This window comes from Myotis nattereri (genome assembly GCF_964212035.1).
Source record: "Myotis nattereri genome assembly, chromosome: 7".
In the NCBI taxonomy this organism is placed as follows: Eukaryota; Metazoa; Chordata; class Mammalia; order Chiroptera; family Vespertilionidae; genus Myotis; species Myotis nattereri.
Window position 1 is genome coordinate 71,439,178 of NC_138082.1, and position 19,040 is coordinate 71,458,217.

Below are 19,040 nucleotides of genomic sequence, written 5' to 3' on the forward strand. Positions count from 1 at the left end.
GCCATTATCCCCTTGAGGTATGTCCCTTCTATTCCCACTTTGCTGAGAGTTTTTATCATAAATGGGTGTTGGGTTTTATCAAATCATTTTTCTGCATCTAGAGATATGATCATGTGGTTTTTATTCTTCATTTTGTTTATGTGGTATATCACATTTATTGATTTGCACATATTGCACCAACCTTGTATCCCCAGAATAGTCCTACTTGATCATGATCTCTGATCTTTTTCATGTATTGATGGATCCGGTTTGCTAATATTTTGTTGAGGATTTAAGCATCTATGTTCATCATGGATATTGGCCTATATTTTTTTTTCTTTGTAGTGTCATTTATTCTGGTTTGGGAATTAGGATAATGCTGGCCTCATAAAATGAACTTGGGAGTCTTTGCTCCTCTTTAATTTTTTGGAACAGTTTGAGGAAGATAATTGTTCCTTTTTATCTGAATGTTTGGTAAAATCCCCTATGAAGCCACCTGATCCAGGAATTTTGTTTGTTGGAGGTTGTTGTTTTTTATTTTTATCACTGCTTAAATTTCACTAGTTGTAATCTGCCTAGTCAGATTCTCTGATTCCTCCTGATTCAGTTTCAGAGCATTGTATGTTTCTAGGAATTAGCCATTTCTTCTGTATTGTCCAACTTTTTGGCATAAAGTTGTACAAAATATTTTCTCACAATATTTTGTATTTTGTTGATATCAGTTGTTACTTATCCTCTTTCAATTCTGATTTTATTTATTTGGGTCCTCTTTTTCTTGATTAGTCTGGTTAAAGGTTTGTCATTCGTATTTATCTTTTCAAAGAATAGCACTTGCTTTTATTGATCTTTTGTCTTGTATTTCTAGATTCTATTTTGTGTTGTGTGTTTTTATGTGTTTTTTTTTCTGCTCTGATCTTTATTGTTTCTTCTATTTACTTTGGGCTTTGTTGTTGTTTTTTCAAGTTTCTTTATGTATCAAGTTAGATTGTTTATATGAGATTTTTTTTCTGTCTCGTGAGGGAATTAATTTCCCTGTTAGGACTACATTTGTTGTGTCCCATAGATTTTGGATTATGTGTTTTCATTTTCATTTGTTTCAGAGTACCTTTTAATTTCTTCCTTGATCTTATTATTACCATTCATTGTTTAGTAGCATGTTATTTAGCTGCCATATCTTTGTGTGTTTTTCAGTTTCCTTCTTATGATTGATTGCTTTCTAGTTTCATATCATTATAGCCAGAGAAAATTCTATATGATTTCAAGATTTTTAAAATATATATATATATATTTATTTTAAAGAGAGAGATGAGACAGGAGGAGAGAGAGAGAGAGAGAGAGAGAGAGAGAGAGAGAGAGAGAGAGAGAGAGAAAGAAAGAAACATCAGTTGTTTGCCTCCCATATACACTTTGATGAGGGATTGAACCCATAATCTGAGAATATGGCAGACTGGGAATTGAACTGGTGACTTGTTGGTGCAAGGTATGATGCTCAACCAACTGAGCCACATTGGCCAGGGCATGATTGCAATCTTCTTGAATTCATGAGGTTTTATTTGTGCCTTAACATATGGTCTATCCCAGAAAATATTCCATGAGCACTTGAAAAGAATATATATTGTGATGCTTTGGAGTAAAATGCTCTGAAGATAACAATTAAGCCCACCTGATCTAGTGTGTCATTTAAGGCCATCATTTTATTATTGATTTTCTTTCTGGAAGTTCTCTCCATTGATGTCCCTGGAGGTTAAAATCCCTTACTCTGACTCTATTACTATCAACCTCTCCCTTTATGTCCATCAAGATTTGCTTTACATACTTAGGTGCTTCTATTTTGGGTACAAAAATGTTTATAATGGTTATACCCTCTTATTAGATTGATCCCTTTATCATTATATAGTGTCCTTTGTCTCTTACTGTAGCCTTTGTTTTAAATTCTATTTTTTTCAGATATAAGTATTGCTACCCCAGCATTTTTGTCATTTCTGTCTACATGCTACATCTTTTTCCACCACTTTACTTTTAGTCTGTGTGTATCTTTTTTTTTCCTTATGAGTCTTGTGTGTGTGTGTGCTGAAACAAATACAAGGATGTTCAATGAATCATTCATAATAAAGAAAATGGAAAAAGTGTAAATCACCATCAAAAGATAAATGAGTAGTCCAACCAGCATGGCTCAGTGGTTGAGTGTTGACCTATGAACCAGGAAGTCATGATTCTATGCCAGGTCAGGGCACATGCCCAGGTTGAGGGCTTGATCCCCAGGGTGGGGCATTCAGGAGGCAGGCAATCAATGATTACCTCTCATTATTGATGTTTCTATCTCTGTGTCCCTCTCCCTTTCTCACTGAAATTAATAAAAAATGTTTAAAAAAAAGAAAAAGGAGTACATAAATGCAGCATGTTTATGTGCTGAAATACCGTATATACCTACAGACATATTTGTGTATATAAACATATATGAAGACATAAATAGATTTCAAGAGCATTGAGTGAAAAAAGTAATTAGCAGAATGATATGGCATGATACCATTTATATATCTTTAAAATGAAACACACATCATTAATATACATTGATCCTGGGTGCACATATTCACAAAGATATGGACAAAATAAACTGCAACTATGCAGACTAATTTTACAATAACAGTTGTCTTTGGAAAGGAACAATAATGACATTCAAAAGGGAATTTTTATATTTTAAAAAAGAAAATGTATTTTATATTTCATAAAAGATTCAAATGAAATACAAACAAAGTATTAATAGTGTTCAGTTCTATATAGTGAATACATGAGTGTTTATTTTTGTCTCTCCTCTATGTTAAATCTGGGCTTCTCAAAATATTACTAAAACAACCTGTGGTGTAGACAAAGCCAGATTTCTTGTGTACCACAATAAAAGTGAGCATTAATTCATCATCATCTTAGTAGTGTCTTAGAGGGGAAAGGGCCAATGAAATAGTAACTGAGATTTTGCACTCTGGTTTAAGACAAATATTTCAATAGGGGTCTTGGTTAGGATTAAGGATTATGATATAATAATTTTTGGTTGGTGGATACAGAAAGAAGATTTTGAGGGAAGGTGGGTTCCAAGTATCTTAATGTAAAAGTGTCATTTGGTGCTTGTTTGCTGAAGAGTTGTTGGGTTAGTCAGGAAATTCCTAAATTGGACAATAATATTATCTGCAAATCTTGTCTTACTGGACAAGAGTTTCTGAGAATAGTAAAGCCAAGTTAATATAGAGAATGGTTTTAGCTCTTATCTATAAAATTTCTTGGATCATTTTTTCTTATTTAAAATGAATTAAAAATATTCTTTGTAAAAAAATGTGCACACTAATATATTTTTCACCAGCTGACTCTAAAAACTTATCTACAATAGGACACAGTTGTGTATCCAGCAGAGTTCATGAGAGAAATAAAACCAATAGCTTGTGTAGATAGGTAAGTAGATAGATGACAGATAGATATAAATATCTACACCAGAGGTCCTCAAACTATGGCCCACGGGCCACATGCAAATACAAATATTGTATGTGTTCCCTTTTTGTTTTATTACTTCAAAATAAGATATGTGCAGTGTGCGTAGGAATTTGTTCATAGTTTTTTTTCTGAACTATAGTCCAGCCCTCCAACGGTCTGAGGGAAAGTGAACTGGCCCCCTGTTTAAAAAGTTTGAGGACCCCTGATCTACAATAATAAAATACAAAGATGCTAATTGACCATACCTTCGCTTTGCCCACCAGCCAATCAGAAGAGTATGCAAATTAACCCAACAAAGATGGCCGTTAAATTTGCATACTGCAGGTGGGGTAGGCAGCAGGAGACGCCGCCCGCAGGGTCCTGGTCTCCGATCTGTGACCGGGGAGGTGGGGCAGGCAGCGCCAGTAGCCGCCCGCGGGTCTGGGCCTCTGATCCGTGACCCGGGGAGGCAGGGAAGGCAGCGTAAGATGCTGCCCGGGAGATCCGGGCCTCTATCTGTGACACAGGGAGACTGCAAGAGGGCACAGGCCAGGCTGAGGGACCCCCTTGAGTGCACAAATTTTTGTCCACCAGGCCTCTAGTAGGTATATAAAAGGAGATGTATCCTAAGGATTTAGTGTGTGAGATTATGGGGGCTGGCTAGGCAAATTTGAAATCCTTGGGCAGGATGGAAACTCTCAGGCAGGAGCCGAGCTGTTCACTGGGGCATAATTTCTTCTTCCCTAAAGAAACCTCAGTCCTGTTCTTAAGGCCTTTTAATTATTGAATTAGACACACCAAGATTATTTAGGATAACAATTCCCTTTCGTTAAAGTTATCTGATTGCAGGTGATAATCACATCTTCAAATACTTTCACTGCAAAACCTAAACTAGTGTTTAATCAAATAACTGGGGATTGAGGCCCAGCCATGTTGGCACACTAACATCACAAGTTTTGAACCATGTTAACTTTGCTGTAGATTATTATATAAAATGTGGTAAAATATCATTTTTTACCTAGAGGAGAGAAAGAAACAATGCTTGAGAATGTTTTGAATAGTTGCAGAAGTATTTACCTATAAATATTACAGAGAGAGAGAGAAAGAGAGAGAGAAACAAACAACTCCATAATCAATTTTGCTTTTTAAAATCCAAATCCATGTGGTACGTGACTACTGTTAACGTGTAATGGTAAGCCCTGTGCATGACACATAGATGACTGTTACATAATGCCTCCCTTACAGTGTTAGCATAATAATGACAGAGAGAGGCAGGAATGTGTGGTAAAGATCCATATGCGAGTTTGTATGTTTGTAGGATCTTGAAAGAAAAGAAAAGAAAAAAAGAGTTCCTATATTATCCTGCCTAATGGAAAAGAGATGAATAGGGAGATACAATCCCTTTCCCCATGGACTTTATAATCTAAAAGGAATTGAATCGTGACTCAAACTTACTCATTTCACCCATATGTATAGTTCCTTTCAACTTGCCAATCTCTTTCCCCTAACAGTATATTCCTCCACCCAGAAAAGGCCCGTCTCCTCTTAGTTTGCCACCTAGCTACCAGATTTCAACTCAAGTATTGTTTCTTCAAAGAAACTTTCCCTGACTAAGCTGAAGTATCTTAGAGACACTTTTAGCATCATTTATTTTTCACATTTTTAGCTCTTACCTTTATTTTAATTTTCCATGTGTTGGTAGAATGTTTGCCAACTAGAAAGAAAACCTTACAAAGTTAGGAACCATATCTGTTTTATTACCATTGTGTTTTCAGTTCAAAGTTCAGTGTGGGACATAAAGTAGATCTTCAATAAATATTTGTTGAATAGAGTGAATACTGGTTCCTATTACATAGAAAGAAGCTGTTACAGAATTGAATAAAGCTAAGATTTATTCCTGTATCTGAAAGATCAGTCGGGGGCCAAAAACCAGGTGACACAGGCTTTATTAGAGGAAAGACCAGCTGGGCTGTCTTGCAAAGGGAGAGCAGCAGCCTGTGCAGTGGTTAGAACTCTTTTTAAGGAGAATGAGGAAGGCATGAGGGCTTGGGGTACTTGGTGAGAGCTGGTTGGTTAGTGAATGTATATGTCCATACAGGGTGTTCCTTCTGGGTTGGGGCCACATCACATTTACAGTAAGTCATCGCCATTCCAGGGGCGGGTGGGTTTAGTAATCACATTCCAGGGAAAGGTGAGTCTCTCAGTATCTTAGTTGACTGGGATTACTATGTTCAAGAAGTGCATACTTGGTGATCTGGGTATAGATTCATGATGCATTCCATTCAGTGTATCTGATGTGTAGGAAACAAAGTATTCTTATTTAAAGTTAGTTGTTTATGAAGAAATGCATGGCTAGGGAGGAAAGGTCGGAAGTATTTGGTCTCTAAGTTGGCTTTTCCACTTATTCCTCTTATTGTTTCTCACCCTCCCCTTCTAACCCTGTGGCCATTGGCCTCTCATTAGCAACTCAGAGATTTTTCATACAAAGAAAGAATAGGCAAAAATAGTATTGCTCAAGTTATCTACTTATTGACAATGCCTTTGGCACAGGGTATAAAGATAAAACTAAAATATTTTTATAATAACCCCTCTTCACCCTGACCCTGTCATAATTTTTTATTTATCCTATAGGCTAGAAAAACCCTTATCTGTAAATTAACTATAAAAATATTACTGTGCATAAGTTTATAGCAGGAAAGTCCTAGCAATATCCACTATATTTAAATTCTTTATTTGTGAGTAATATGGGGAGGGGGAGGGGCAGTTAAGATGATGCACTAATTTATAACTATGTTGCATCATAACTATTGTTTTACTAGTAAGTTATAGTATTTGATCTAGAAACATTTTGTTGAACTATATTAAAGAAATTATATTGTTTACTAATTTATACCGAATACTTGTTTTATTGGCTTTTCTTATTTTGTAAAATTATTTGTTGCTATCATTTTTTTCTTCTCTTTATGGATAGGTTAGAGGTGTGATGCAAATTAGTGAACAAAATATTTTTCTTGATTTTATATGTAAATTTAAACTGCTATTTAGTGTAATATCAAGGTTAAGACGCAGAAGGAAACATTTGATATAGAAGAATCTTTGAAATACTCTCAAGAATTCATGTTTTTGTCATCCCACTTTACCGGATGCTTTTAGAACTACTCTCCTGGGATTATTTCTAAAATGGAATTTTTTAGTACTGTTAATGGCTATATAAATGTGTGAAGAAAATAAATACAAGCCTGTTTTTATTGGTACACATGGTGATCATGCCCATGAAATACTGATATATACATGGAGATATTTATTACTGTGTTATTTGCTCATTGAAGTTCACTGATGTTTATCACTACAGGGAATTAGTGTGATTATATTTTCATGATGAGTCTGTCTGAGCAATGTGTGGGTTAAACCTGCTCACTGCATTCCCTGAGCCATTTCTGTGAAAAAAAAAAAAAAATTAGGTTATTAGGTGAGGAGGAGCTGCTGTTTAGTTTATTTTCTCCTCATGCGTATTGATTGTCAGATTATAAATGATTTTTTCCCAGTGTGTTAGGAGAAAACACAAAAGTCTTTCTCTTGAGGCTGGGAAGTATCAACTCAAAACAGTCATTATCTACCACCATTTATGGAACTGTATTCTTACCATGAAACTGTATCTTTGTGTTGCATGCACTTAGCCTGGGAAGTATGTTACTGTAGAACCATCATCACTTTGGAAACAAAAATAACATAATTATAGTGACTACTTTTTAAGCACTTAGAATATGCCAAGCACTAGCAAAATGCTTTGCATTAATCATCTTGCAGTAATCATTTCTGGAAGTCTTCCTTTAATGTTTATGAATTCAGAAACTGAGGTTTGTTGAAAGAAGTTAGTTGTGGTGATGAGTGGTAGAGTCAGAATTCAAATATCAGTTTATCTTATATTTGAAACCATATTGAATCTTAGCAATTATGTTACTCCCATAGAGCAGTGGTTCTCAACCTTCCTAATGCCGCGACCCTTTAATACAGTTCCTCATGTTGTGGTGACCCCCAACCATAAAATTATTTTCGTTGCTACTTCGTAACTATAATTTTGCTACTGTTATGAATCGTAATGTAAATATCTGAGGTGCAGGATGTATTTTCATTGTTACAAATTGAACATAATTAAAGCATAGTGATTAATCACAAAAACAATATGTAATTATATATGTGTTTTCCGATGGTCTTAGGCGACCCCTGTGAAAGGGTTGCTCAAACCCCAAAGGGGTCGCGACCCACAGGTTGAGAACCGCTGTCATAGAGGCTCATTTCATATAGCAAGTACCTGACATCAGCAAAGATCAGGCAATGAAACGGGTACTCTTTCAAGCATGGAGGGTGGGGGAAAATCCAGAGCTTGGGTACTTCTGAGAAATGTGTGCCCAATTAGGACGCAGCAGTCAGCTTTTCTAAACAGCCAGGCATATCCAAGGACCAGTTTTACCTCTCTGCCAATTATTATGACACACAATTATTTCTGAATCTGTCAGTGCTAGATTTAAACAGCAGTGTCACTGATATACAGGCTTTCCAGTAAATTCTATTTCACTAGATTCCCCTTGCTTGTTTGCTATTAAATCCGTATACGCGATACACTTGAAATAGAAGTGCATTATAATCTTATCAGAACGCCCAGCATAGCATTTTTTGAGTATCACTGAAGACTAAGTAGTTACAGCCTCCAGGCAGTTTGGGCTGAATACCTTGGTTTCTGTTATATACAAATCAACCTTCCAGTTATCCATTGTTGAATTAAATATTCTCAATTAAGATTTATTGCTCTGTCTTAGATACATGAAGAGCTCAGAGCAGTTGGCATAACAGAGGATTTTAATTTACTACTTAAAGCCATTTCCATGTTTAAAATGTTTACATATGATGAATTTTATCCTTTAAGCCTCATAAAGCAACTTGGCCTGCCAATCAACAGTGCCCTCCATGGCTTATTCTTTAGCATCCTGTGTACACTATATTTTATTTCCTTGATGTTTTCCCTTTACTTTTAATGCAATCTCAACCAAAAGTTGTTCGTTTATTCAACGTTCAAGTACACCTTCTTGAAACCTGCACAACACATTTTATTATTTAATCATGTCAACCCATATGCTACATAATGTGGATTTTGAAACCTATCCATGGGTAACATTCATAAGCACTTTTTACCCCATCAAAAGAATTCAAGGAGTCTCATTTAAAAAAATTCCTGGGTATTATTATTTTTTTTTGCTTGATAATGCAGTTATTTATACACACTCATTATTCATCACAGTCACTTTTATTATGTATAAAGCACAATCAATATATAAGTCTGTGCACCTCAAAATAAATGTTAACAATAGGTTTTTTAAAACATTAGAAGAATTGACAAAGCAATATTAAAGTTACACATACATACATACACAAATAATTGAAATGTGTTATACTGTTTCCTCTAATCATTCATTTACTCATTTTTTAAAGATTAAAGTAAAAAGAGATATGAAAAATGTTATGAAGTATATACTAGGTACCACACCCTGAAAATAAAACCTGGAGGGTCATGGTTTAGTGAATAAAAAAGACATAGATAACTACAAACCATTTAATAAAATTTTTAGTTGAGTTAAGCAAAACAAAACCATTTATTGTTGTTCATAAGCACTGGCTTCCAAACACCATAAGGTTAATGTGATTAGATACTATGAAAATAGAGAAAACAAGTAATTCTTTGTGGGGAAGGAAAATAGAGATGAGTTGTAACCAAATTGGTGGTATTTTGAAATTTCAACTAGATCTTGAAGGATAAATATACTTATGTAAATATTTATATATTTGTTTATTTTTATTGATTTTAGAGAGGGGAAGGGAGAGAAATAGAGAGAGGGAAAGAGAGGAATATCAATCAGTTACCTTCCATATGTACTCCAACTGGGTATCAAACCCACAACCTGGGTATGTGCTCTGACCATGAATTGAACTCACCACCATTAGTGTATGGGACAATGCTACAACCAACTGAGCAACACTGGCCAGGATTATGCTTTAGTTTTTAAAGAACTGATAGGAAAAAGGGTTTTCCTAATTCTTAGCAGGAAGGGTAAATAAGCATAATAGGCACAAAATAGTGTGATATATCTAGAAAACTGAATATTTCTGTATGGATAGGAAAAAATCTCTAACATAAGGAAATATTTTGCATTATATTGACAGGAACTATAATTTAAAAAATATTAAAATTACATAATCCAGTGCTTTTAAGAATACTTTGTTCCACTTTACCTATCAAGCTATTGAATATAGGTTTGGAAAATTATATAACTACTAGAGGCCCAGTGCACAAAAATTAGTGCACTCGGGGGGAGAGGGGGGGTCCCTCAGCCTGGCCTGTGCCCTCTCGCAGTCTGGGACCCCTCGGGAGGTAACGACCTGCTGGCTTAGGCCTGCTCCCGGGTGGCAGAGGACAGGCGAAATCCCTAGGTGCAGCCCCTGGCCGGGCTCAGAGCAGGGCCGATTGGGGAGTTGGGGCGTCGCCCCCTGTCATGCACAGAGCATGGCAGATAAGAGGTTGTGATGCCACCTTCAGCCACGCTGAGGGTAGGGCCGATTGGGGGGTTGGGGCACCACCCCCTGTCACGCACAGAGCAGGGCCCATCAGGGGGGTTGCAGCTCTGTACCCTGTCACGCACAGAGCAGGGCCAATCAGGGGGTTGGGGCGCTGCCCCCTGTCACACACAGAGCAGGGCCCATCAGGGGGGTTGGGGCTCCGTACCCTGTCATGCCAGGAGCAGGGCCCATCAGGGGGCTGGGGAGCTCCCCCCTGTCACACACAGCAGGGCCCATCAGGGGGTTGGGGCACCGCCCTCTATCACCCACAGAGCAGGGCCGATCAGGGGGTTGGGGCGCCGCCACTCTCACATTCAGGGCAGGGCCGATGGGGAGATTATGGCTCTACCCCGTCACACACAGAGCAGGGCCCGTGGGGGTGGGGGGGCATTGGGGCGCCGCACCCTGTCACACACAGAGCCGCAGGGCAATCAGGAGGTTGGGGAGCTCACCCCTATCAGGCACAGAGCAGGGCTGATCAGGGGATTGGGCATCTTCCCCTGTCACGAACAGAGCAGGGCAGATAGGGAGGTTGTGGCCCCGCCCCCTGTCACACACAGAGCCACAGGGCGATCAGGGGGTTTGGGCACTGCCCCGTCACACTGATCCCGGTGACGGGAGGCCTCTCAGCTCCACTGATCCCGGTGCTGGGAGGCCTCGTGGCTCTGCTGATCCCGGAGCTGGGAGGCATATTACCCTTTTACTATATTGGATAGAGGCCTGGTGCATGGGTGGGGGCTGGGTGCTTTACCCTGAAGGGTGTCCTGGATCAGGGTGGGGGTCCCCACTGGGATGCCTGGCCAGCCTGGGTGAGGGGATGATGGCTGTTTGCAGCTGGTCACACACCCTTCAGGGTGGGGGGTCCCCACTGGGGTGCCTGGCCCGTCTGGGTGAGGGGCTGAGGGCTGTTTTCAGGCTGGCAGGTGACTGAAGCTCCCAACTGCTCCCGTTTTTCTTTTATTCTGGGCCAGCTTTAGCTTTGGCTCCAGCTCTGAGGCCTCTGCAGGTATCTGGTTTGTTTGGGTTCTATAATAGAAACACTGTATCAGCTCCAGCTCTGAGATCCTAGCTCGCTGAAAGCAGGTTTCTGGGGTTTTGTTTAGCTTCTATATTTGTAATAATGTTTCAAACTGCAAGCTCAGAGGCCGGCAAGGCAGGTAGGGAACATTGGTTTCCTCCGTCACTGAAACAAGCAAGCCTCATGTTAGCTTCCAGCTGCCTGGCTGCTGGCCACCATCTTGGCTGGCAGTTAATTTGCATATCTCGCTGATTAGCCAATGGGAAGGGTAGCGGATGTACGCTAATTACCATGTTTCTCTTTTATTAGATAGGATTGGAATTAAAGCTTTTAAAATAATATTTTAGAACACAACTCTTCTCAAGAAATAGTCTGTCACTTGTCTTGGTCTTTCCTTCATTTCCTTGCATATTATTTTTATAAGGCACATAATTTTTTCAAGTCATCATGCTTGAAATAATAAATTATCCCAGGTACAATAATATATGTGCTAGAGAATGGAGGAGATGATGAAATCTTAGCTTGATATGATAAGCAAAAGAAACTAAGTTATTTAACTTATCTCTGTAACTCTATATGGTATTAATGACTTACTAAAACTCAATTGAGACGTATGATTCCAAGTAAGAATTTAGATCAATTTAAAATTTGGGCAGTATAAGTGGAAAAATATACTTTTTTCTCTGTCCTCCTATGTTCTCTGACTGGAATAGTGGAAATTAGACTGCCAAAAAGACAGATTAACAAAAGAAAAATGGTATGTGCGTTTTTTTTAATACAAGTAGCATGTATACACATGGGAAATGGTCCTTGATGAGTAGTAACTCAAAGAAGTGGTCAGAACTCAGGCTTATATAGCATCTTAACAAAAAGCAATACATTTGTACAGAAGTGACAAGACAAAGGAAAAGTGTGGGAGACAAACGGGGGGGTGGTGAAACTGAGGAAAACTAATGAAAGATAAGGGCTGTAAGTGAGCTTTGTTATGTAGATTCCTCTCAGTGCCATCTCTAGGATGATCAATTTAGACTAGTGATGAAGATATTAAGTCTACTTTTAGGCAAATAATGGGGAAGGACGTAGTGCACCTGCTATTTCTCAAATGTCTTGGACTCAAAATAATCCTTAAGCCAAAATGGTATATTTTGGAGTGGCATATTCTGGTCCTGTACACACTCCACTAGTTGTTGAACAGCATGCTTTCCTTTTTAATTGAAATTTTTATTGAGATAAACTTAGATCCACATACAATTATAAAAAGTAATGCAGAGAGGTCTCATGTGTACTTTATTTAATTTCCCCCAATTGAAACATTATGTAAAACTATAGTACAATATTAAACCTGTGTATATAGTATACAGACGTATATGTATATGTATATATAGAGACATTATCTTTTTATTTTTTAATGTTTTATTGTTATAGAGGAAGGAGGAGGGATAGAGAGATAGAAGCATTGATAAGAGAGAGACATCAATCAGCTACCTACTGCCCCCCTTGCTGGGGATTGAGCCTGCAAACTAGACATGTACCCTAACTGGGAATTGAACCAGGGACCTCTTGGTTCATGGGTCAACACTCAACCACTGAGCTATACCAGGCAGATTACAACCCAGATATTGACCTTAATACAATCCCACAATCTTATTCATATTTTATGTTTTACTTGTACTCATTTTTGTTTCTGTAGTTATATCTATAAATTTTATCACATGTGTAGATATCTATATTTACTACCACAGTCAAGATATTGTATAATTCTAATGCCACGATAATCTGTCATGTTGCCCTTTTATGACCACACCTACTCCTATCCTACTTACCATCCACATACCACCTGTCTTCCATTTGTAAAATGTTATCATTTCAAAATGTTATATAAATAGAACCATAGAGCACATAACCTTTCAGATTATTTTATTTTACTCAGTTTATATCCTTGGAGAGTCATTGAAATTGTTCAATATATCAATAGTTCTTTCTTCTTTATTAGTGAGCAGTATGCTGTCATATGTACATATAGTATACTTAATCCTTCTCCTGTTGAAGGAGTTAGGATGTTTCTAATTATTGACTAATACAAATAAAACTAATATACATATTCAAGTAGAGCTTTTTGTATAAATATAAGCTTTCATTTCTCTGTAATAAATTCCTAAGAATGCAATTTTTGGGTCCTATGGGAGCAGTATGATTGATTTTATAAGAAACACCAAGCATTTTTCAAGAGTGTCTATACATTGTTACTAGCAATCTATATCAGTGATCCAGTTTTTCTTTGCATACTCGCTGACATATAATTTTATGACTACTTTTGTTTTAGCCAGTCTTGTAACTTTTTAAATCATTGCTCTTTTAATTTTTCTATGATATTGAACATATTTTTCATGTGCTTGTTTGCCATCTGTATATCTTATTTCTGTGAAATGCCTCTTCATTTTTTTTTTGCCCTATTTTCTAATTTTATTTTAACTGCTGAGTTTTGAGAATTCTTTTGTTGATACTAGTATTTGGTTGGATATGGAGATTGCAAATACTTTTTTCTGATTGAAGCTTGTCTTTTACTGGCTTTCACAGAACAGAAGTTTTAATTTTGGTGTACCTGTATTACTGAGAAAATATCGTGTGTACATCTGAGTATATGAAATATACACACACATAATATATATATATATATATATATATATATATATATATATATATATGTATATATATGTATATACATGTTGTGAGTATTATTTTACTTCACTAGGCAGAACTCCTTGAAGACAACTTACCCTATCTAATAATAGACAAACATGGTAATTAACCATACCTCCGACACGCTTCCCATTGGCTATTCAGGGTGATATGCAAATTAACTGCCAACCAGATGGCGGTTGGCAGCCAGGCAGCTGAAGCGAACAGGAGGCTTGCTTGCTCCAGTGATGGAGGAAGCCAAGGTTCCCCGCCTGCCGCTGCCGGCCTCTGAGCTGCAGTCTAAGAAACAATGTTGCAATTATAGAAGCTAAACAAACCCCAGAAACCTGCTTTCAGCCAGCCAGGCCTCAGAGCTGGAGCTGCAACAGTGTTTCAATTATAGAAGCCAAACAAACCCAGATACCTGCTTTCAGCAGCCGAGGTCTTAGAGCTGGAGCCGAGCCTCAGAGCTAAAACCGGCTCTCAGCTCCAGTGACAGCCATAGAAGGTAAATAAATCCCAGAATAAAAAAAAAAGAAAGAAAAAAAGGAGAGGTTGGGAGCTTCAGTCATCCGCCAGCCTGAAAACGGCCCTCAGCCACTCACCCGGACTGGCCAGGTACCCCAGTGGGGACCCCCACCCTGAAGGGAGTGTGACCAGCTGCAAACAGCCATCATCCCCTTATCCAGGCTGACCAGGCACCCAAGCGGGACCCCTACCCTGATCTGGGACACCCTTCAGGGCAAACCAGCTGGCCCCCATCCATGCACCAGGTCTCTATCCTATATAGTAAAAGGGTAATATGCAAACTGACCCTAACAGCAGAAGGACTGGGAATGACTGATCACTATGACACACACTGACCACCAGGGGGCAGACGATCAATGCATGAGCTGCCCTCTGGTGGTCAGGGCGCTCTCACATGGGAGGAGCTCTGCTCAGCCACAAGCCAGGCTGATGGCTGCCAGTACAGCGTTGGTGGTGGGAGCCTCTCCTGCCTCCTCAGCAGCGCTAAGCATGTCTGACTGCAGTTTAGGTCTGCTCCCCGCTGGCAAGTGGACATCCCCCGAGGGCTGCCGGGCTACCAGAAGGATATCTGATTGCCATCATAGGCCCAATCCCCTGGGGAGAGGGCCTAAGCCAGCAGGTGGTCATCCCCTGAGGTGTCCCAGACTGTGAGAGGGCACAGGCCGGGCTGAGCCCCGCCCCCCCCGCCCGAGTGCACAAATTTCTGTGCACCGGGCCTCTAGTCCTATGTAATAAAAGGCTAATATGCAAAGTGACTGAACTTGCAGTGGCTATGACACGTACTGACCACGAGGGGACAGACACTCAAAGCAGGAGCTGCCCCTGGTGGTCATTGTGCTCCCACAGGGGGAGCACCACTCAGGAGCTCATTCGAGTGCAGCGGTGGTGGCAGGAGCCTCTCCCGCCTCCATGGCAATGCTAAGGATGTCCAACTGACGGCTTAGGCCCGCTCCCCACATCCAGACTGCGAGAGGGCACAGGCCAGGCTGAGGGACACCCTCTGAGTGCACAGATCTAGTGCTCTGGGCCTCTAGCAATTTTAATACTGGGATTTTTTAAAGAATTCATTTATCCAGTCAATGTTTATAATTTTTTCTTTGCTCTAGGCTTCATGCTAGGCACTGAAGGTAAAAGATCACTGACACAGCTCCTTCCCTGGGCACTCACAGTTCAGAAACAAAGGTGTTGAGTAGTAGACTCTGGGGAACGTTGACCCAAATTGTGTAACTTTCCTGCTCTCTCTGAAAACTGCTTTCCATTGTGCAAGTCAGACTCTAGAAACGGCAGGGCGTTAGGTGGAGGAGAAAGTTCTGACATTGCAGACTAATTTGAAGTTAGACACAGTCAGTAAAAATGCCCTCTCCTTCAAAAGAAGGGTTGAGGAAACTTAAAGACATTCCCTAAGAAAGACAGGAATAATGCTGATTTTAAAACCCAAGGTTAAGTACAATAATAGGTTATTCTACTTAAGCCAGGAGTAAAATTAGTAGTATAAATGCAGTTTCTTTACAATTGCTGTACATGGCTCACAATAGGACTCCTCAGTTTCTTTGCAGCCAAAGCAAAGAGAGAAATATGACCAGTTACAATTTTATATTTTCCATATATAGCTTTTCCTGGCACTGAGCCCTGAAAGAAATTTCTCCCATGGGTCCTTGTATAAAGAGGTCACTGTGTGAGGTACTGTTTTCAGATACTGTATCCTGGGAATTATAACAGTATTTTTCTTATGGCTACTTCTTATAGCATCCTTCATTTAAACCAAGGGCATAATGCCAAAGCTCAATTCAGCAAGAGATTCAGAGAGGGACAAAAACACAGCGATATAAAAATGTATATTGTTCTCTGATGATTTGGCTTGATTGAGAGATAAAATTTAAAGGACACAGAAGGATAGATAACCTTCCTAAAGGGAATTCTTCATGAATGTATTTGTTTATTCAAGTCTTGTTGAAAATTCAGCAATAGAAAGTTTGGGGTTATATTTTGTATCATAAATTCGTAGTAAAGATATCTTCATTGCTGATTAGAGATGGAATTATGTGCTCTAGATAGTCAACTAAGCAGAAAGTAAAATAGAGCACTTCTGGAAATTGAGTGGTCTAAACTACTAAAAATTCATTTTAATACTAGAAAAGATGCACTTAGATACCTGCAGAGTAACCAACTTTCTCTCATAAAAAATTGAATGGTGAATAGAGTGTTGCCCTGAAAATGTTACACCATAGAACGTGACTATGATAGTCATGATTTGATTATTTTTCCAGTGTGACTAAAAGCAATCACTTACCATGGTCATCAAAACTACAATAAAAAAACAAAAAAAAATGAAAATGTCTTCCTTGAAATATCTAATGTGGGGCATTGTGAATTTTCTGGTGAACCATCCAGACTTCTATTAGCAAAACATACCAATGAGTCAATAAATCTCTGGTATATTTTATAGACTTGTTGAATTATTTCTACTTGATTAAAACTGGTCTGATAAGCCAATTCCACTCTCTGACCTGGGACTATCTATAGTTGAGAAATTAGTGCTGTTTTAATCCTCTCTCAATGCACTTGAACTTGTAATTCTCTTCATTTGTCTCCCCTCCCTCCCTCTTTCTCTCCTTTCTTCCCTTCCTCCCTTCTTCCCTCCCTTCCTTCTTCCCTCCATCCTTCCCTTTTCCCTTTGTCCCTAATTTTCTCCTTTCTTTCCTCCCTCCCTTTCTTCCTTTTTTTAAAAAAACAGATATTTTTATGAGGAGGAGAGTTTTTGTGGTTTGTTCAATCCATTCTCTGAGGGAGACCTCAGAAAGTTTACCATATTGTATGCCTGAGTTACATATATGCCCACATATACTCAGGAATACAATACCTGTGATCCACACCTTGTTCTGGATCACAGATGACCAAATTGGAGCCACAGAGTTATTGTTATAATGTAGATCCCAAGCCTATTTAACATGCATGTAATTAAGTAGATGTGTACTAAGAACCCTTGGCAATCAAAGTGTACATGTACTGAGACTTTAGAAACCATAAATACCACTGCAATATATAAAACAGTCCATCCTGTATAATAAAGTTAATCTAGATTTGACACATTGTGACTTTGGCTTAGTTCACTTACTTGTTGAATGGTTTATCTTTCCAGGCAGCCCCTAAATGTTCCCCATTCAATTTGATATATCAGTGAAATGATTAATTCTTGAAATTCTTCCACCTTTGAATTTACTTGAAAAAAAGTTGAAACCTCCAATTTAAGTTTATGTCTGCCTAAGGTAAATTTTACTAAAAGTAGAGGAGAGATTGTACATTATGTAAGTCAAATTAGTGTCCTAAATGAGTATTACACTTTGAAACTTTATGAAGCCAACTTGTATAATAAGAGGCCAAGCACTCAATTTGGAAATAGTACCTTTATTAAAATTTCGGGGATGACTACCTACTATCTAGGGACTCATTTTTTAACTGTTCTTTGTATTATGTTCCTTATCTGTAAAGTAGAATTCGGTGTCACAAGATTGCTGTGAAAATCAACAGAGATAATGGTTAAGTTCCTGTTAAAATATAATGTTTCACAGAAAGTTAAAACAGTATGTATATATATATGCAAAAGTAGGTTTACGGTTGTAAGTATGAAAAACACAGAATTTACCTTTGTATTATGTATTCATTAGTTATTGTATTATATAGTACATTATTAACTTGCTTTTGCCCTCCCACCCCCCATATATTTTCCATTAGCTAGACCTCATATTTTCAGACAAGAACCTGAGTTTGCAACATATTTCCCCCCCTCAAATGTAGTGTTAGGTGACTATTGCAATGTAAGTAGCTACCCTTATGTTTAAGATGTATAATTTAATTACAGGTCTATCGATAGACTATGTGGAAAACAAGCTTTATTGGATCAGTTCCGGAAATGGAACCATAAATAGATGCAACCTAGATGGTGGTAATTTAGAAGTAATAGAGTCAATGAAAGAAGAATTAACAAAAGCTACAGCCCTAACCATCATGGGTGAGTACAGTGGTTCTATAGTTGGGATGTTATTATTGATTAGGGGCTGATTAATTATGATCCGTTAAAAGCTGAGAAGAGTCACTGCTCCATTAATTCCAGAAGCACATTTAAATTGCACATCTCTATGAGGGTTTTTTTCCTTCTTCTTCTTTTCTTAATGTTAGCGAACAGACTTGTAACATTATACAGATCAGGGACTTTACTATTATTGATTCTTGGCTTACTGTGAATGGTTTTATTTTATGATTATTTTTTTATGTTCTACTGAAGTGTTTTAAAGTGTAAGGGCCTTGTGTATTTGTCACAATAACAAATGTGGCTTATCTCTACTTATAAAGGATAGTTTGATCCATGCAGATAATTCAAGAGACAAGGCCACAGGGCCCATTGAACAATGATAGAAATTATTCTCCAGCAAATAATTCTTTTCTATATAGACATACCTCAGAGATATTGCAGGATGGGCTCCAAACCACCACAATAAAGCAAATATTGCTAGGTAGTGAGTCACACTAATATTTTTTGGGTTTTCTCAATGCATACTAAAGTTATATTTGCTCTATACTGTAGTCTATTAAGTGTGTAATAGCATTATGTCTAGAACAGCAATGCATATACCTACATTAAAAAAAACACATCATTGTTAAAAAGGCTAACCATCACCTGAGTTCATCAAGAGTAGTGATCATTTTGCCGGTGCAAGGTCTTGCTTCAGTGTCAATAGCTGACAGCTGGTAAGGGTGGTGGTTGCTGAAG

The 19,040-nt window shown here is 38.4% G+C and overlaps 1 protein-coding gene across 2 annotated transcripts in view; it reads left to right on the plus strand.

The window, feature by feature from the left end:
• Positions 1-19,040, plus strand: part of LRP1B (LDL receptor related protein 1B) — a 1,698,272-nt gene that overhangs the window by 1,147,532 nt on the left and 531,700 nt on the right. For both annotated transcript variants that reach the window (XM_081095916.1, XM_081095917.1), the window contains exon 32: positions 18,132-18,281. In XM_081095916.1, coding sequence (XP_080952042.1) covers positions 18,132-18,281 — 150 coding nt within the window. The remainder of the gene's footprint in view (positions 1-18,131; positions 18,282-19,040) is intronic.